At 43.3% G+C, this 21,336-nt stretch overlaps 1 protein-coding gene across 4 annotated transcripts in view; it reads right to left on the reverse strand.

The window, feature by feature from the left end:
• MAD1L1 (mitotic arrest deficient 1 like 1) overlaps positions 1–21,336 on the reverse strand; it is a 346,899-nt gene that overhangs the window by 117,554 nt on the left and 208,009 nt on the right. For all 4 annotated transcript variants that reach the window (XM_030284987.4, XM_072935811.1, XM_002195648.6 and 1 more), the window contains one exon: positions 3,613–3,820. In XM_030284987.4, the coding sequence (XP_030140847.4) occupies positions 3,613–3,820 (208 nt within the window). The remainder of the gene's footprint in view (positions 1–3,612; positions 3,821–21,336) is intronic.

The following is a 21,336-nucleotide window of genomic DNA, read 5'->3' on the forward strand; positions in this document are numbered from 1 at the left end:
TGCTCTTACACAGCCCAGCAGAGCAACCAGCACTCACAGAGCTCCAGCCCATGCCCTGAGCACAGCACCCACAGTCCTGCCCCAAACACCCCGTGAGCCTGCACTGCCAACCTGCATTTTGGAAAAAGATAGGATGTTATTATAGCTCTCCATAGGTCCCCATCTGATCAGAGACTATTGTGGCATCAGTGAGAGGAAAGGGCCACTGAACCACGTGGCAAGTTGCCAGGCTGTGCTGCAGCCTCCAGCAGTTATGCTCAAAGAGATTTAAAGTCCAGCATAACCTTGATTTTTAATAGAGTCACATTTAATGAGCTTTAACGTCCACAGTAATAATTTTCTTATTACCTATGCAGGAGTCGGAAATACAATCAGAAGAAATGTGCTGCATTCCAGTCCAATGAAGGGATTTAACAATGGCCAATACATTATTATCAAAACCATCAACATCATTGTCCTTAATGCCTTTTTTGGTTGGTATAATTATAATTCTGTGAACCATAAGCATAGCTGTTGCATACCACATAAGCTTGCTGGATGCATCAAACCTGGCTGGCTGGAGGCCACCCAAATCCCTCACCTCACCAAGCAGCCAGTCAGGTTAGATGGCAAAACAGGACAATAAAATCTTACATTTACCTCTATCTGTCTAAAGGCAAAATGCAAACTTATATATGACCTCTGTTGTTCTCCCAGCTTTTATCCACACCCTTCCTGCTCTGTCCTTGCTCTCCCTTCACCCCATTCTGCTCTGACACCAGGGACCTCCCACCTCAAAAGCTCAGAGAAGTGAATTTGCCTCTTGTATGTATCACACAAATGAGCAAGATAAACAGATGGGGACTGCAGCTGACAGAGAGGGGTGCAAGAAAAGCTCCAATTCTTGTTATTTTTGTACAGAAACAGCTTCACAAAGCTCACAGAAATCCGCTCCCTTATCATGCACAACAAACCTCCCTCCCTGGGGTAGCCAATTGGACAGTGACAAACAAAGCAGAGGGAGTTTCTGCCACACGCTCCCCACTTCACACCTTGGAAATACTCTGAAGCAGAAGGCATGTGGCAGCTGTTCCTGTGGGCTGAGCTAAGAAAATGGCAAAAGCTGGATCTTCCATGTCTTATCCAGAGGGAGACAGTGTGAGTTTTCTGGCCACATGAATCTGTGTTGGTGAGCCACTGCAGAACAGCTGCTGTACCCACACTGCAGATGCAGTCAATGCAGAAATGGATGCACAGCACACTTGATCAGCTGCCCCCACACCCACTGGGAGCTCTCCCTGCTCCAGCAAGGAGGCCAAATCTGGCACTCACCTGGCTAATTTAAAGACAGCTCAGAATAACTCAGTAACCTCGTGGTCAGCACTGTAACACCCTCAAGCATCTCTACACATCCCAACACTTGCATCTGACTATGCTGCTGAATGCTCCCACAGCAGGAATGAGAGTTTGGGTACATTTGTGATAATGTGTGCTGTGCATGACAGTGATGTACACAAGCACATGAACTACAAGAAAAAATGCCCAAGATCTTTCCACATAACCTGGCTTCCTATACCTTCACCCTGTCCTTAAAGAGAGTCATCCACAGGGCTGCTCCAGCCTTCAACAGCTTTTTCCATTTTGTTTACAAGAACCACTTCCAGATGCACTTATAGGCACTCTGAGAATCCAAAGGGCCCTTCTGTGACTTTGGTAAATGACACTGAAGTACTTCCCACCCTTCTAAGTTCTGAACCTGATGCTCTCTTCCATCTGAGCTAGTTACCAGAAGCCAGAATGATGTAGCTTGGAACTGGGGTAAAAGGAAAAAAAAAAAAGCATCACATACATGAGGCTGGAAATACCCTGAAACCCAGTGAGCTGTTTGTTTTCCTGTTGGAATCAAAGGCAGAAGAGAAAACAGCTTTAAAAATGCATCCCTTCTGAGCTAACAACAAACCTGGTAACATCCCAGCACAGAAGCACCTCACAAAGAGCTGAAAGCAGCAGCATGGAAAGGCAGCAGAATAGTAATTCTAACACATGACAGGAGGCACACGTGAGGAGCACATTCCCCCAGGAGAGATGGTCTCATTACTGCAGATGATACCCCAGAGGTTCATCCGTCAGCGACAGAGACACGGGGCTGACCCCACCTCTGCAGCCTCTGCCCTCCCTGGGCACTGTCAGCCCCTGGACCTGCAGCATCAGATGTGCCTGGGACCCGGGGCATGAGGACAGACAAGGGCACTGGGCAGCTGCATCTGCTGCAATTTAAACACCTAAAACACAGTGCATTTCAAATTCAAATTGCAATGCAAGAGCTATCCCCAAGAACTGCCCACTGGGGGTCTGAGACAGGAAGCTCCTACAGACAATAGTCTTTTTAAATGTTGCCAAGTGTTTCATGCTTATGCATCTGTTAGAGCATCCACTAACAGGAGTGACAGAACTGTCACTTACCTGTAACATGCAGTGAGCTCTTCACTTTATAAACCACCCTATCTGCACTTCTCACCATCACATTTTTAAGGCTATATAGCACCATAATCCACTATGAGATGCTGGAACAAACATTCTCAGCAGTAATGAAGTGCCATTGTTTGAGCGATGGGAAAACAGACAAGCTACTTTCTGATCATTTCAGTTTCATAACAGAGAAAAATGGTTTCTTTTGTGCATTTTCTTTAAACCAGGGCTCTGTCCTTTTGTGGGCATGACGCTTCCAGCACTTGAGACCTTTGGGAAAAGCTCTGCTCTTTCAGTCTCGTCTGAGGGAGGATCCTGACCTCCAGACTGACCGTGTACGTGCAGTTGGAACACACCAGGTTTGCGCCACACAGACCTTCAGTTCTCTTTCATTTTTCTCTTCTCTGACAAGTTGTTTTGAGGCCATGAGAGAGTTACAGCTCTAACTTCTCCTGGGCTTTTCAGCATAAGTTGATTCTGCCTGATCCCTCACAGTGTTACAGGTGATGGGTTAAGCTTCATTGATATTACCTCTATTTTCAGTCTGAGAGTATGTCTGGAGGTGCTGATTTTTGGGGTTGCTGTACTCACAGTCTCACTCAGGTGTGTGAAAGGAAGACAGACTGCACTGGAGTGCCACAGATTCTATGAAATGTATTTAGCTCAGTGAAAGATGTATTCTGCTTTCATGGAGTATTGAATGCAGCTGTGATTAATGGGGCACATATACACTGATAAACAATATTAATTTGTTTTAAGTCAGGTCTGAAAAGATTTCAACCACTTGAGTCCCTGCAGCTATGAAAGTTATTTCCTGCTGTCTGTACTACCTCAAGGGCTAAACCAGCCTGAAAGGAAGGAAATATTTCCTTTCACTCTGTCGCCAGCACCAGCCTATGAAGGCCATTGTACTGATATTTCACTCATCACGAGTAAATGATATGAATTATTATTATTTAGCCTTACCACCCACCCTCTACCACACTGCCACAGGATTGCCACCACACATCCACTCTCTCCTGCATCAACCCAGCTTTTTTCACTTTCCACATAACCACTCCATCAAGCACACTGTCTGCAATGCCTCCATCTGCTTCTGCACTCAGTTCCTCTGGCAACACGGATGAATAAATGCATGCCCAGGACCAGAAGCCAGCAGCCTACCTGCAACTTCTTGTGGGGACTGAAAACCCCCAACTCCTTCCAGATTCCCGGAGACGGAGCCGCCTCCTTTGAGCACCCGCACCAGCTCCCGCAGCCTTTCACACTCCTCCTGCAGCTGCTGCTGCTCCTCCTTGCGCTGCTGCTTGGCCAAACTCAGCGGGTTCATGCTGAAATGGAGAACTTTGGTTCTGCTGGGGTCGTAGTCACCCTGGGTGGCAGAAAAAAAAACAAACAAAAGCACATTGAGTAACCAATCCAACCTCCAAGTTCACCCAGCCTGTACCACTCTGTGAAATTAAAAAATGTTACAGCAGAAATGAGGTGACATTTATGCAGTGACAAGGTTTTATTACGACAGTCGGAGGCAGCCAAACCCAGTGTTGTTTCTCCTTCGCTTGCCATTCCATTTTTTAAAAAAATCCTGAAACAAGGGTTGAAACAAAGCAAAGAAACAACAAACAAACAAAAAATAACCAAACCAGAAAAACCCACCGAAACACCCACTTAACAGAACTCATTCCCTGGCTGATACTTCCACAGTCAGATTTAACTCCAGAAATGAAGTTTTATAGCTGTATTTAAAATCTCTTGATAGCAGGAGATTATACTGAACACCCAAACACACCCTTAAACTGCAGCAGGACACCCAGTGCCAGCCTGATTTATTGCTCATATGAGCCAGCAACATCCATGGCATCCAAAGGTGGAGTCATTAGCAAGTTGTATCAGCTCATCCCAAGCAAGGGAACAGATATTCCATTCATTTTTTTCTCAAAGGAGAGTTGTATTTACAGCAGCTTAAATAGTCAGTCAAGCCCTAAGATGGCAAATTAATATTCTTTCAAAGAGAGAGAAAAACACTGATGTTTCATTTGTGATTTCAGAGAGACAATTTTCATATAAACTACAGGAAGCCTCACAACCATAAATGTAGTAAAACATGTGCTAACGCTGGCTGCCATGGCACTCTGCCCAGCTGAAACCCTATAGCAGTACCTGCATAAAAAGCTATTTTATATGGTAATATTTTTCCTTCAATTAAATCTTGGTACCTAAAGTGATTTTGTAAACATTAATTAACCCTCAAGAGCAGCATGAGGTAGGTGTTATCACAATTTTATCATTTCATTTCCATTAAAGACGTGATAGAACTTTATGTGGAGTTTTTTTCCATGCAAACCGGAGCAGGGACTGAGCAACTTCATCCTGCATTGCTGGTCATTGCTGGTAAGAGACCCCAGAAGATCCCACTCCCAAACATCTTTTATTGAAAATACTCTCTATTCCCATAATGTGAAGCTCTTCATCAGGCAGTGAAGTGCTGAACTCACTGCCCCAGAGCCTGGGGAGAGAGTCACTGTTCCACAGTGTAAGAGCAAGTTACAGAGAAAGGAGATCACACGTGTATGTTCCTCCCAGGCCAAGAAGGGGTGGGAGGAACTCCCAGAGCTCTGCCCTGGTCCAAGAGCTCACTCCAGGACGCTGGGAAGAGTCAGGAATGGAAACCTCAGGTCCCCCTCCCCACAGTCAGGACTGTGTGGCCTCCCAACCCTTGGCCACACACTGAGCAGGTGATGCACGTTCTCCTGCTGCCCAAACCTCCCTTCAGGGACCTCAGGAACACCTGGGAGGGCAGCACTGCCCTGCAGTCCCACAGCAACATGGCTTTGTGGCCTCATTTCCATAGCCAGGCTGAGACAAATCTCCCTTAATTACCAATCAGGCAACTCAGGCCAAAAGAAGAATCCCAGCATCAGCCTTGATCGAGAGAAATTCAGGTAAGACCTGAAGGACACAAGCAGCATCTTGGAGATATCAGAGGGAGAAGGAAGACAGCTGCAACACCAGCTCATGAGATGTATTTTCCCCAGCACACACTGGCATTTACAAACCCGCTTTTGCACTCAGCTCGTTACCTTCTCCTGCTATTTGCACTTCAGGATTCCTCCAGACAGGTCAGGGCACTCTTCACTCTGGTGTTTGTCTTTCAAGGGAAGGGATTCAACTCCAAAGTTTGCAACAGGGCTTACTCTGGCTGGTAGGAGGATGCTCCAGTGTCAGCTGTGGATCCCAGTTTTCCTTGGGCAGCTGCTGGTGCTTCTGACCAGCTGGGAAGGGCCCTGTCTCCCTTGCCAAGGTCAAGCAGAGCTCACAGCTCCTCATCCTGGCTGCCAGCACCATTCCAGCTGCAGTGCAGGGATCACATTGCTGCAGACACAGCAGCAGGATCCCTGTGTGAGGAAAGCCTTGCACACCTGGAGACTGCTGCTACCTCCCTGCTAGGGCTGCTGTTAAGCCACACTGCACCAATCTTTTTATTCTGCTGGTTATTTACTCTTTTCCCTCATCTATCTGGCCTTTCTATAAAGCCCTTCCATGAAGTTGCAGTGCTTTGACTCTTACAGATCTTTCAGACCATTTATCCTCCCCTTTCATAACATGCCCTCCTTGAAAAATCTTGCTCTAAAACTCATCACCAGGACTCAGCCTTATTTTCAGAGCTCACCAGCTCTCCTCAGCAGATCAGTCTGAAGTTTCACTGAGACGAGAATCTTTTAAAAGCCCACAGTGCAATGAAAGCAGTGGCAGAATCCATCTCATTTAAAATTTCTGGGAGATCACTAACATGTTTGCTATGCTACTCACATTTTTGGGCTAGGGGCAGTAGCTTTCTCTTTCTTCTACACAGCACACATCAAACCAGTACATTTCTCCCTACAGCTAAAATATTAGTGCAGCTGGTTTATATTATAGCAATGCCTAAAAGAAACCAAGTGAGTCAGGGATCCCAGCATGCCAGGTCCTGTACAAACCCCACAGGGAATTGCCAGCTAAAGCCCAAAAAGCAACCAAAGCCTGAAGAAGCAGTATGTGAGGGGAGTGCAGGTATGGAAAGATGCAGTCTCTGGTTCCAGGTTCCTCAGCAGCATGGCAGAAAAGAAAACACATCTTCAGAGCTGCTCCTCCTCACCACCAGACCATGCTGCCACCTCATAGTCATACCAAGCAGTCTCCAGGAAACTTACTGGCACTCTCTGGAGTTTCAAATAAATGCAGGAAGCTTTCCATGGAAAAGGTGCACACCAGAGTCAGTGTCTGATGAAAGGGATGGGCCTCATGTGTAGGTAATATAGAAAGTCAAACAGAATCACAGCTTGAGACATTTGGAATGTTTTACCCAAATTTCTGAAGCTTGAGGGTGACTTTGGGTTGTGAAAATGACGGGTTTAGGGTTGGCTCTATGAAGACCCATGGCTGGAAACTGCTAAATATAAGAGACAGCAAAGCAGCATTAAAATCTCACTAGCATTTGATGGACATGAAATCCTAATGCTGGTAGGAAACCAGGGATTGAAGAAAGCAAACAACATCCTCCTGGAATCCCTTTCGTTCTGGAAAATGTAAATTGCTGTTTTTCTCTGTCAACTGCACTTCCACCTACAATAAATTAGTCTTACTGATCATAATTTTGTCCTTTCAGTTGTGCAGCAGAAGCCTGAAGAATTGTTTCAGGCACTGTGAGAGAAGACCTAAAACAAATTTTCACATTTAGAAAATAATTTCTAATCTTGGGTGACTGAAGAGGAAGACCAAACAGTGGCATTTGAAAGGCAGGCACAGAAGAGACAGCCACATTCCTTGAACAGGAGCTGGGACTCCCCAAACAGCTGCCCAGGCACAGCTCCAGATGCTGCTTCTGTGCTGAACCAACACATGCAAGGAGGTTTTGCTTAGCAGAGTTAAAAAGCATCTTGTAACAAACAGTAATGTATCCCTGGTTTCTCCAAGAAGCGTGAAAATCGTGCTGCAGGTTTGGAAACTTGGCCTGAATGTGAGGTTTGACCAAATCCACTTAAGCTCGTGGTGCCTTTAGATGGAAATGTGGGACATTTGGGCGATGCACTCAATGTATGACCTACAGAGCTCTGTTGGAAAGCCATCCCATCCCTGGCTCATTCAGCAGGAACTTGGTAGCTTGTTTTGCTCATCAGTACATCATGGCCAATGTCTCGGAGAGCAAAGATTATACATTACTGCCAGTTTCTCAGCAGCGTCTCCTCTTTATCCATTTTCCAATACCTTAAAAACCTTAAAATACCAGAAATTTTAGCTTAAAAAACAGAAATTGTAGAGATTCTGAAGAGTAAATGACCTGGACGAGAGAGAACTGCTGGCATTCATTGATTCTTCTTTTCAGGAATAACACTGAACAAGTAATTCAGATTTGTCAGAAAAATGTACACAGAGCTTCAATTTAGGGGAAAGCAATAAATACCTTGATTGATTGTAACCAAACCCGGTTGGCACTTAAAGTGAATTACTCGTTCCTGGAAAGCAAGAAGTTAACTAGCTGGTTTGGTGCTTAAGGCAGCAAAACCTTATTTTTTTTTGGTTCTCAGAAGGGCACTGAAAATCTTCTAGAGATGATTTGTTGATTTCATGTGTTAATATGCTCCACAGTTTGTGAAATAATGTTGTTTTGATGCATTATCCTCAGCCTTACAGACATATGCCCCAGGGTTTCCACAAGGGAAACTCTCATGAACCACCCCGTTGCTGCTGTCCCATCGTCAGAGTCACTGTGTGAGACAAACACTGCAGATGCCACACACAAATATTGGTTTAATGCAGCATGTTCCAAGCACACTCTGGCAGAACTATTTAGTAAGACTTTGGCTATCAATAAACTTTCTAACAAAAGACTTTTGAAAAAAGAATTTGCAACAGGACCAATTTGTCATCTAGAACCGAGGTACAAGCTCCAGTCAGATGCTGCTGCCTCCCCTTTCACTTCCATCTTCCAGCTTGAAAAAAAAACACCCCAGGGAGATAATTGTGCTGATGCTATGTGTCATTTTTTAAAACTATGTTATCACCAAAGAGTCAGCATGTTAGTCTACGTGTTGAAATTACAGCTCAAAAACTTCCTAAGTAATCTGCCCATTAGGGAAGAATCAGTCAAGTGCCAAAGCAATGAATGAAGACAGGACTGCTTTAATCTCTGAAAAACAGAAACTTTTCCTTTAGAAGAAGAGTTGTTTAGAAGAACAATGAAAGCTGCCAGTGACAGCACCTTGAAAAGGGATTAACTTATTTTGGCATTTCTCCTCCTGGTTGTTTGAAAACTGCACAGTCCCAATTCAGCGATGTCTTTCTCTGGGAGCTATAAAAGCTTTTCTCTCTACTCCGCTCACTTTCACAGGCACACAGGTAAGAATAAAGTACTTAAAACCGTGTGGACCACTTTACATTTGATGAAACATTCAGTGCTTAACAACTCCATTTAAGGTTCTGTTCATCTGCTGCAGGTATTTCTGATCAGAAGGCAGAGCTGCTAGCAAAGGGAATAGTTTCCATTGGTGTGAATATGTTTATCTAACATCACTAATGAAATTAAAGAAGTCCATACATCCCAAAAAAAGGCACCGACTGTCAGGATACAATGTCAGCAGGCACTGTGAAGGATTTTCAGCTGGCTTCACATCCCCACAAGCTCCTTCTGTTTAATGCTTTGGCAAGCAAAATCATCAAAATCCATAGATGGGGCTGACACGCACTTAAGTACCTCATTTTTTCAGTCTTGGTATCTATCAGCCTTAAAAGATTGTGATTTCTGAGCAGCACAATAAATTCTGGTGGAGCATATGGACAGCTGAGCTTAATCACTGCTGGCTGGCAATACAACAGCTTGTGCTTGGCCCTGCTGAGAAAAGGCTGGTGATTGGAAGCTCTTCAAGGAAAGGACCATTTCCTCCTCACGCCACTCTCGTGCACAGTGAGAGCCACCCAAACACTGCTGCCTCCTGAGCTACGGAATTTCTTCCCATGCTGACTTCTTAAGAGAGAAATCGCCAAGGTTTCTGGGCTGGGATGGGTTATTCAGTACTGGAGAACTTAAATAGAAATTATTTAAAGGAGCTTAGTAGATTATATCAGCTTTAAATGGGTCAGTAGTTACCTTGGAAGAATTGTTGAAATAAAGACTGGATCTAGTTGTAGGAGACAGATGGGAAAGTTTCTTATGTACAGATATAAAACATAAAGCATCAGCTGGGGGGGTGGTGGAAGAAATGTGTTTGAAAAGCATCCAACTGGCCAGGGAATGCTCTTGCTTCCATTTACGACCTCTTGTATGCAAAAGAGTAACTTAAAATGTAAACACCAACACACAGCAGGTAATTGGGTACATGCAGGTAGTCAATGTCCAAAACTGATCTTTGGAACTCTTGAGCAGAGGATGGTACTTCACTGCTGGCACAGCCTGGGGGTAAATGCTGGTAAATCCTGGACTAAAACAGAGGTGGCACATCTTGAATCCCCCAAAGATAGGACAAAATGTGACAAAATGCTACTCAAGGTTTCTGGCTGGTCTTTCACTGTGTCGGGCTCCAGCTACAGAATTCTTGCAAAATCCAGGTTTCTGATGCTTTTGGGAACCTACAGGTTTATTCCTGGCATTCAGTGCCTCCTCCTGACTATGGATCCTTTACACAGCTCAAGTATGCCTTTCCCAAGGCTTGAGGTTTCTGGAATGACTGTCTGGCTTCACTGCAAACATGTGGTATTTGTGGGTAAACACAGCCACACAGGCTTTGCACACAACTAATGAACACCCCGTTGCTTCCACTGAATTATGAAAGCAGACAAGTCACATATCATTAGAAGTCGTCTTTGAATGTGTTTATCTTCAGCTTACAGTTAATGGCTCAACATTTATGTCAAGAATTGTCTGCTGTTAGTCCTGCATCAATACCCATCAGAAATTTCACTCAAAGATGGAGAAGAAAACAACAGTGGGAAGACAAAATTGGAATTTATCACCTGAAAGACACATGCAAGGTCCCCAACAACTACAGCTCCTGCTGTAGTAGCTTATGAACTAGAGTCTGCTTGGCTATTCAGGTGAGCAGCTTCTGCTGATCTTCCTAAATTTTAACTTTTAACAGCTTAAAAAGAAAATTGGTTACTCAACTCCCTCATACAAAAGGCAATTGGAGGCATTTCTGTACCCAGTACAAGGCAGCCTCAGAAAGCTTAATCCTACCTCAGGAAATGCCATTTTAATGGAAATTCAGTTTCTTGGTTTTGTTCTTTTTGTTTCTTTGCTCAGGCTTGTTAAAGTGATTAGAGTAATACCCAAAGTAAACTGCATCCCAAAGAATTCCCTCTGAACCCAGTGCACAAAGCACAGCACGCTCACCAGCCCCAGCTCCCTCTGTCACACAAGATAACCACACCAAGGGATCTTTAAAGCCTCTGGAAAAGGAGCTGTATTAACAAAAATGGATTGCAAAGATGAGACAAAGCTAACTGACAAATAAGCAACAACCACCACCTGCTCCTTGTAGCTTTGCCAGTATGTGCATGCTTGACATCAGAAACAGTTGTGGGGGAAAGAAATGAAAAACAGAAGGTGCTGGATGTTGGGGAAAGGCTCATTTGTTCCCACCAGGTCTCATGGCACTTCCCTACCTTTTTTCTCTCTCCATGTTCTTTTTTTTTTTTCTTGTGCACATCTGCACACACACAGCACTGAAACCTGGCAGCAAAAATTCACTTGGGCAACCTTTCCATCGTTATCTTAGTCAGTTCTTAGTGCAACACCTGCTACTTCTTCCACAAAACAGGAAGATCTTTCTCCTTGCCCAGGTGATGCTACCTCTTGTCCATACACCTTGATTCAGGCAACCTTTCACCTCTGGCCTCCTGAACACCCACGGCAGTCATTTCCAGGACAGTGAAGGCACTCAGTGTTAGCCTGAGTTATGTCTCTTCACCCCAGTAACTCCTCCACCAGCACAAGATTCCACATCCTTTTTCTCAGGAGCAATGAGTAATCCCACATCACCTTCCCCACTCCATTAGCAATGCCACCTGGAACAGCTGCTCCTCCCACAAAGGTTTCTACGGGGGTTTTCTCTTCCTTCCTGAGCAGATCTTCCACACTATCCACACTCATTGATATTCCTCCCTATGGCCTCTTTCACCGCAGCATCTACAGCAAATTAGCAATGAGACAGGGAGGTGGTTGGAGTTAGGCTGTATCACAGACAAAAAAGCTCTAATCACCCTAATCACCCTGTTCTAACACCACACCATATCTTTGGGTACAACATGTAACACATTTTCGACACTGCTACAATGGGAGTAATAAAATAAAATGGCTTAGCAGTGGTGTGGAAGCCCTTCAGGTACAGTTTTAAAAGGAGATCTGTTTTCTATCTCTCTTTCAAATGTGTTCTTCCCTGGAGGATGCAAGACTGTAATTTGCATTGAGTGAGGCATTCAGATGAGGTCTGGGATGCAAACAAACGTGACAAGAAGGTTAAGAGTCAGGACAGAGACATGGAATGGCATGAAGCTGGGATAATCTAAAAGAAAAAATGTATCCAAATGTTCACTGTCCTTTTCAATTGCTATTCTTCCTTTTATTGAAATGGAAGAAAATCATAGTCTTCTCTAGGATAGTTTGTTACCACCTAGAGACTTGAATTCCAGGGTTTCTGCACTAGCTTTTCCAAGTCAAGGATTTCTGTCTTTCCTGAGAACAAAGTCCAGAAAAAGTTATTATTTACAGTCTAGTAGCATGCAAAGGAGACCTGTGCTGGTTCAAAAACCTCTGATAAAGACGCTGAAAATAAAAAGCACACAGGTTCTGAAAACAGCCCCAAAGAGCTTATAGTGTGAGTTATAAAAATTCCTCTTCAGAGATAAGTCTTAACTTTATATGGTGAGAAATGCTGTCTCTCACAGATCTGAATTTCAAAAAAAACATTCTATCAACTTTCCCATACAAATGAAGTACCTTTGGTTGAGACTATTGTTGAGAGGTGTCAGACCAAAACTAGGTTTTCAAGAGAAGTGCACACAGTTTACCAAAAAGTTTAACTATTTCTTTGCTGCTCTCTTTTTTATTCTGCAACATGCACACACAGTTACTGTTCAGTAGACCAGAAAGACAGGAGACATTTGAGGTGAGTTTTTTTTTGTAACATTCACTCCAGTGCAGATATTCAGCCACGCAAAGCTTTCCTTCCTGACAATGCTCTGTAAGTTTTGCTTTAATGCCTCCAGAATTCTGTGTTTCCTGGTAAAGCTCTACTTTGGAATGAATTCAGATGGGATTTCAAAGAGAGATCCCAGAGGAGAAAAGCAACACAAATTGGCTGTGCTGGACCAGGACCCTCAGTGTCCAGATAGGAAGGGAAAAGTCAGAATGAAGTATGGCAGCAGAGGTCCTGCTTTCAAGACTTTATTAAGCAAAGTTAAACTGCAGTGTAATAGGATTTTCCAGTTAATGGATCTCATTAGCAAAAAGCAAAACCTCTATGGGTATTTTTTTTAGATATTATCTGGTATAAAAAGAAAGATGCATAATTAAAAATTATGTAAAAGCCTTCATGGAAGCATCAAAGTTCATCTGAGCATTGAAAAACAAGTGACAAGTAGTCAGTAGCTGTCAATCACATTGTGCTTGTACAGCAAACACATGGCAGAGGCTGGATGCTGAGGTCAACCACAACAGCAATGCTGAAGCTCCTAAAGGCTTTAAGTGCACCAGGACATTTTGATCCTGTAATTTAATGCATATAAAAGTACTATTATATGTCCTTGCATGTCTAATTCCAACCTGGCAGGGTACAAAGCAAATCCACTGAGTTTGAGTAAATGAAGGAGCACCCTCAGCCCTGGCTGCCCCCCTGAGCTAACCCACCACCATGACCAGATTCCTGCCTCAAGCTGGAAGCATTTCCACTCAAAGAGCAAGTCATGTTCCTTTTCCCATCACACAGAAACCGTGACAGACACAAGTGCTTTGGAGGATTCATTTCTGACAGTCTCCTCGAGCAGCTGGGCAGTGTCAGAGTGGGATTTACAGCAAATGTGTTGGAGGTTAAACAAGCTCCAGTGCAGCCTCTCCCTGCGAGGGGTTATTGCCTCCCACACACCTTCTGCTGTGGCCAAGCAGATGGGGAAAGGCAAGAAAACAAAACTTGTCCCTGCAACACAACGAGGGGAAGAGCAGCTACAGCAGAACTGCCAAGTTTTATTCATTTTGTCGCTGTCACTTCACACTGATGTGGTTGTTGTCTTGCCCCTGGGGAGAGCTCATCTTCCCCCATATCACCTCAATGTCCAACCGGGTACAGGTAGAAATTCCTCTAGTAACGGATAACTGCAAAGATAGAAAAGTGAGAAAGCTTCCAACACCACAGAAAAACATGTGCCCATGTACATACCATCCTTTTATCCATGCAGTCACCTACATTATTCACCATGAGGAGTCACTGCAGGTTCCCTTAGTTGTGTTGAGCAGGCAGAACCCTCTTCTGTTTGCTCTGCTCTTTCTCAAGTAAGAAACCTGAGTGTCTAAAACATCAAAATATCGATTCAGATGGTACATTCTGTTCTATCTCCTCAGGGCAAATAGACAAATGTTTGGTTTTCCCTCTCTTTTCACCATTTGATCAGGTTAATTCTTTTTTAAATTTAAGCAAGTTGTAGGATCCCCTGATGTAAAGAGCTCTTTTCCCCTCCTTTAGGAACATGAAAATACTCTCCTCCATCTCCTTCCTGCTCCCCACCTTGTGATGATTACCTTTTTGCCCCAGGCTCCCTCACCCAACTCCTTGGAGAGCTGGACTCTGCTCCCTTGGTCCCTATGCAGAAGGGCATCACTTTGTCTCCTTTCATTCCTTGAATATTAAAAGTTTCTACAGACTTGGGATTAACAAACATTGGAGATGTCCCAGGCAGTGAGAACAGGGCTGTCATGGAAGAGGTTGCTGTGCATACAAAGAAACCCTCAACTAGAAGAGTCAGCAATGCAAGGAGAATTAACAAGCACAGTTAAATAACCCTAAATCCTCATGCATATTTATAAACTACATCACATCAAAACTAAATCAATGCCCTCACTAGTTACGTATGGCCTGAGAAAGCAAGAGCTGGTAACTTGGTTGTGTTTTGCCCATTGTACTGACAAGACCCAGAAAGTCACAGGAGTAAATTCCTGGGCTGTGAAGGGGGAATTTCAAGCTGTAACATCACAGGGTAAGACAAAGCAGAGGGGAGAGAAGGAGCAGCCACCCACAGATGGCACAAGGAATTCACCTGTGCCTTGGCAATGGAGCAAAATTTCAGTTTAAACTCTTCTATTCCTATGACAAAGAGAAATAGAAGAAATTTCTTTCTGGCAAGAGAAAAGGTTTCACAATTTCAGCTGCATCTCTGCAGGTGACATAAACTACATCCCCCAACACTTCATACCCCACGTGAGGCTGGGTAAGACTGTTCACATAGGGACTTCCATCAGCACAACCACCTGCCTAAATATCCCTTCTTGGCTTTCCCTGAGGGAAAATACTTCCTGGTTGCCTGCAAAGCTTCAATTACTATTCATGTGTTTTCAAGTAAATGCAGTTTGAACCAAAGATATGGGAAAATGCTTTATAAAGTCACGCTGGGATCACCAACCCATTAGCAAAATGTCTCTGTCAAACATGCTAAACCTGACTTACATCACTTCAACCCCAACAACACATTTTCCTTATTCAGGCTTAGACTGCTGTGAGTTGAGCCAAACCCAATTTGAATCTACCTTGAAATATATTTAGTAGACACAACTGTCCAATCCTCAGTGCATGACTTAATGGTCTGAAATACAACTGACCCGCCTCCAGTTTGATTTTATTTCACCAGTTTTACATCACTGTGCTAATGGACTGGAGAGCAACCAGCACAGTTTGCACAGAGATGAGAAGGGGCAATGATTTTAAATTTCACTGCCAGGTTTTTCCAGAATTATGACAGCCAGGTCAATCTCTAAACTGTTAAGACCCTACAAAACCTCCTTCAAAACACAATACTCAGGCTTTGATTTTTATCATCACTTTCATCACTGCTGACATACATCACAGCATTTTTATGAAAGAAAATGGTGGATGAAGGGAAATTCTACTTTTCTGGTGTTTCTCAGTGAGAAGCCAGATCTCCAGCCTCATGTAACAATTCAGGGAGGAAAGGAGAGCTCAGCCTTACACTACAGCTACCACAACATGCTCCTGCACTGTGGTAGTTACTTCTTTCCCATTAAGTTTTAATTAGACAACACATGCATAAGGTGGAAACACAGCCTGGCTGCAGATGAGAAGGAATCTTTTCAACTTCATTTGAGCAAACCTGAAAGAGAGCCTTCCTGTTCTTCTCTAACCACAGATTTTCAGATGGCATCTTTAAGCACATAGACACCCTGAATTTCAGGGGTCAGACAACATTTGCTAGCAAAAAAGCAATTTTCATTCCTTGTAGAAGCTACCTGATACTTTTACATATTTCAGTTGCTGTTTTGTTTTTAATACCTTAAAATTACTGCTACTTCAGCTGCACTCTTTGGTGGTACAGGGTCTCCAAGGGAGCTAAAAGTATTTATTATTTTCATGAGCAGAACCCCAAAATTGTCTTTGGTATGGAATATACTGACAGAAAGCAGGGATTTTCTGCCTGAAACTGAGAAGTAGACAAGCACCTTGGAATTCATGTGACTGAACCAGCAAAAAGTGGCCTCAAGAACAATGATAAACATCTCAGTTGCATACATTTAGACATTTTTATCCTCCAGCAGGTCAACAGCAGAGGAAAAACAGATCAAGAGGGGTGATAAGGGAAAAGCACATTCAATGTTAGTGATTTCAGAAGAAAATATTATTTTCTGTAATCACTGTGAAAGGAGTACAAATCTCTGCCATCGTCTTGCTTAACAGAGCTCAACAACGCTTACATTTCACTTGAGAGGAAATATCTGTTTTCATTATTTCAGCCCACTCAATCACTCCTCCTCCACTTTCTTCTCCAACTTCAAACCTTGACTCGGATGTATTCACTTACTGGAGTTTGCAAATTGCTAATCACCCATTGGCAGTATTGATCTGCACGTTTTACTGCAGTCAGAATGAGACAGCACTGGCTGGTGAATAGACTGTGAAGACTGAAAAATCAGATTAACCAGCTCGCCTCATACAGATCGAGTTATCTGCTGCCTTGTTCGCTTTTCATGAAGCTTCCAGAATGCAGCAAACTGAATCTCTTTAACTCACAGGACTGGGCTGATACACAACTCCATTAGAAGAAAAGATCAGAAAAAGTAAGTAACACAATTTCATGGAAAACAGGTCTTGTCAAACAGACTTGAAGAGATTTCAAGTCTAGTTAACTAAGATAACTGTGTTGACACAACAGAATAAGAATTCTGTAATATATTTGCCTCGGTATCAAAATCGCATTTTCTTTTAAAACCAGCATGATGCAAAATCAGACTATGGCAGTTTCTAAATGGCCCAAAAGCTGATGAACTAATAGTGACATTTCCCTGTTACTTTCCCAATAAGAATAGCTTCTCTGGCTGATCATATGCAGCACACATTCTCAAAGATACATAAGAAAATAATAAAACCTTACTAAAATATGCAGATAACACAAAGGCAGAATTGTAGCAAACAATAAAGCCCACAAAGATAGCTTAGAAATCTGATTGTGCCAGGCACAATCATTCCCTATGAATTCAAATGCACCGTGAGAGATCCCAGAGAGCAGAACAGTCTCAGGTACAAAACACAGCAGGTACTTTCTGGGAGACAGTGTCTGCGAGGAGGCCACAGTTAATAACTAAAAGTTACCTCTAATTTACTGCTGTGGGGAGAAAAAAAACCCAAGGAACAGCCAGAATCTTTATGTATCATTGAGCAGGAAGGACTAAAGAAACAACACTGTCCCTGAAGGCAGCACTGATGAGACCCCTACAGTGATAACACACCCAGGTGAGGTGTGCAGGCATCAGAGTGTTGCTGAAAATTAAGGAAAGTGGTGAGGAGATTTCCATGAATGATTCATGGTCTGAAAAAACACATCTTCCACTGAGAAATTAATGGAAATCAAACTATTTCATTTGCTATGGAGAAGGCAGAAGCAATTTGATCTAGGTATTTGGTGGAAATCTGACACTAAATGGTTCTTTAATGTAGCAAACAAAAACGTAGCGAGAACCCGATAGCTTCACTTCATGGTGAAGCCAATGAAATGGAAATAATATATATTTTTAATAGGGATGGCTAACCAGGGAAACCAATACATTGTCTGTTACTTAGTGTCTTTAAATCAATATTTGATATCTTATTAAAAACAGTCTAAGGAGCAGCCACGAGTCACTGGGCAGATTTCTCTCAAAACTATATTTTTGTGTTATATCAGACTAATGGGTATTCTTTTTGGCCATAAACCTTTTAATTCAACTCATTCCACTTCCCCCAGTTAAAAAAAATTAGTGTTATCCAATACTTTTATCCATTCTCTCTCATATCATTAATTCCCCCTCTTACTTTATAAGCCTCCGGACAATTCTGTAACTTCAGCGTTTATTCCTCTTAGACATAACAAGAACTTAGATGTTATCACTGACAGTTTAATCTTTTTCAAGGAGATATTTAATTTGTCGAGAAATTATATTAGAATCAATGCCTCTAAATATAAAAATACTTTCAAATCTATGTTCATTTCAATATTCCAGTGTGGCAGGGCTGCTCAAATCCTCAGGTGATAGAAAATCAGAATGACACTTAAGACCCAGCCACTGAGATTGTGCTTTTTTCCCCTGAAGAAAATGTCTTTCTTACAGTTGTAACGACAATTTGAACATGCAGATGCTGATCCATACAGATCTAATCCAGCTCATTGGAAAATTACAAGGGTTATTTGGTGTTTAAGAGTGCAAAAAATCAGAGAATGGAAACAGATTTGTCATCTGCCATCTTTTTTTGGTCTCTAGGCTTTACATAAGGCAGTGTCCATCCTGATTTAAAGGGAGTAAAGCCAATTTAAGAACTACTTTTCTGGGAGATGATGAAGAGAGAAACAAAGAAGGACTAAGATGTGAAAGCCCTACAAGTCACAAAACACAAACACACCTCTATCTATAACACCCCTAACCATGTGTACACATTCTTTGTAAAATAACCATTCGGCACACATGTTCACCTTCACTAAAGAAGCTTTAACAAATCTCTGACATTTCTGCCCAACATCCTGCTGCCCACCCACCTCCCACAGCTGTCCTGAGAAGGCAGCACCTGACATCAAGTCTTGAGCACTTTTGTGGGGGCACCTGAAGGATTGCAGAATGGAAGGGTAGCAGAAAAGCAAACACCTTGAAAAAACACAGTTTCCCCCTGTAATCCCATATTATTTCTGCTCCAGCATGCACGAGTCATAGAAACAACAACATGACTGTGGCTCTTCATGTGCCTCAAGCACAGTTTCAGACAGATAAAAATTTATGGTTCTGCCCTCAGGAAAGACCTGGAACATCATGAGCTGCCACACTGGGAAAGCCAGGTTCACCAGCCAGCTTCACACTGGTGTTCTGCAACAGATAAAACCCAGCCCACTACTCTCAGGCTTTGTTCCCCCTAAGTACCTCCTTGCCACTGCCAGTAATTCAAACTCACATTACAAATGCCCTACAGGAGATCATAACATGGTTGCCTCTCTATACTAATAAGAAAAAAAAAAAAAAAAAAAAAAAAAAAAAAAATCACAAATATCTCTAGTTCCTCAATACATGCCTGGTTTCTCTGCATCCATAATAAGCTTGTCCACATTCAACTTGAAAATGCTATTCAATTTTATGAATTCTGCCTGGATCCGTACCAACCACAAACTCTAATTTGTTTTCTGAATGTTATCTCAACTGTAAGAACTGATCAGTGCCTTCACTTCAGCTCTGCAGCCTGTATATTAAGTTAAACCACACACAAAAGTGTTTGCCTCTCTCAGAAACTGTTAAATGAGATAGCCTCCTATGGAAAAACAATAGAATACTACCTGGCAAAGAACGAGGGAGTGCTGGTCTGCCAGGTGAGATGGTCAGCAAATTTTGGGTTACCAGGCTGGGCAGCCCATGTAACCTCTGTGAAGATCAGCCAGCTGTGCCCAAAGAAGTCCAGAGCTGCCCCAGGCAAACTTAACTGTGCCAGAATCTGACAACAGACCATCCGGGTAGATTTGGACAGGTGGAATAGATGTTCAAAGGAAATGTGTTACTGCAAAACCTTTTTCTTTCAGAATTGTCTCCCTCCCTCTGTGATCTCCAAACCACACTGTGCCAACAGGCACTGCTGTGTCCAAGGGCCTGAGCATCTCCTTCACAGCACGAGTGACCACATTTCAGGGGTGTTATCCACAGATTCCACAGAAGCCACTTAGACTCAGTCACAGCCACAACAGAGCTGGAAGTGGCATCACCTCCTGCCTGCCAGCCCTGTGCACTGCCAATAACCCAACCCCATCCCCAGCTCTGCTTTGGCACCATCTTCCTCTTGCTGCTGCTGAGCTTTCTCTCCTGCCTCTCCCCCTCATCATCATTTACGTGAAAATTTTACTTTTTCAGACATAAGCTTAATTGACCAAATATTTATAAATAACTGAAGAACAGAGTCTGAGTTCTGAGTTTTTCTCTTGTTACAACCTTATTGCTAATTTGGGCTTCTGTCAGGGATGGGGTTTGTGCTACCACAGAGACCAGACAACCTTTGCATTCAAGAGATTAAAAACTTGTTCCAGTGTTGCTGACACAGGGTTGGGGGTGGAGAACTACTCTTTTTGTGGGTAAGTCACTGTGCTGCACTGCCAGTTCTCATCTGGGCAGCTGCTGCTAGTCCAAAGCATTACTGCCACTGAAACAGTCATGTGTAAATAGAGGGCAACGAGCACCCTCAAAGAACAAGGTACTTGAAGGCAGAAGATGAATTAAAATCCAGTTTTTTGTATATTACTTTCTACAAGTAAACTCTCAAATTCTCAGTCTCTAAGCTCTCGAGAAGGAACGGTAGCTGAAAAAACACAGGGACATAGGGGAGCAACAGAGGAGTGGAGTAATGAGAGATTTGTCTGCTAGTGCCAGCATTTCAAAAGACAAATTTTACTTCTTTTCAAACCAGACAAATATTTTCCAATTCTCTTTCAGGAAATGGGAACATGCAGATTGACAGCAGACCCAAGGTTGCTTAAACCCTGATCTATAACCTGGCTGCCAGGGGATGCTGCAAGGGATTTGTAACCTTCAGCCTTGGCTGGTCTCTCAGACGTGCAGCAGCCTTTGAGCAGCTGTGACAGGCATCCCAAACACTGCAGGAAAAAGGGAGTTGGTGTGGGGGAGAGGGGCTGGAGGAAGAGGATGAAGGTGGCTCCTGTGCAAAGCACAAGTGAAGAGAGCTGAGAAGGCCCCTCCATGGGACCACACTGTTCCTCTTGGCCATAAGCAGATCCCTCCTAAGGAAGATCAGCATGAGGTAAGGTAAGATATTCCAGACTCAATTTAAATGGCTTCATCCCTTGCAGTCACATTGACCAGAACCACCTGAAATCTCCATTTATCACCTCCCTATTTTAAAACTAATCAATACCACTGCGGGACAGCAACTTTCTGTATAAGTAGAAAACAAGATGGCCTAGAGCCCTGGGAAATTCTCTCTGCTCCCCACCAGCTCGATAGCAGCTCTGATCCCGTGGCTGCATCACGCACAGCCAGGGCTGTAACGTGGCCTTAACATTGCAGCAGCAGCAACTACTTTGCTTCCAGCAGCTCAACAAGCCTTGAGCTGTGAGTAGAGAAAGAGCCCCCTCTGCTTGCTTCTCCACAGCAGTGTGTGCAAGGGACCAAGGGTTTAATTG

Source organism: Taeniopygia guttata, chromosome 14 (genome assembly GCF_048771995.1).
Source record: "Taeniopygia guttata chromosome 14, bTaeGut7.mat, whole genome shotgun sequence".
Classification (NCBI taxonomy): Eukaryota; Metazoa; Chordata; class Aves; order Passeriformes; family Estrildidae; genus Taeniopygia; species Taeniopygia guttata.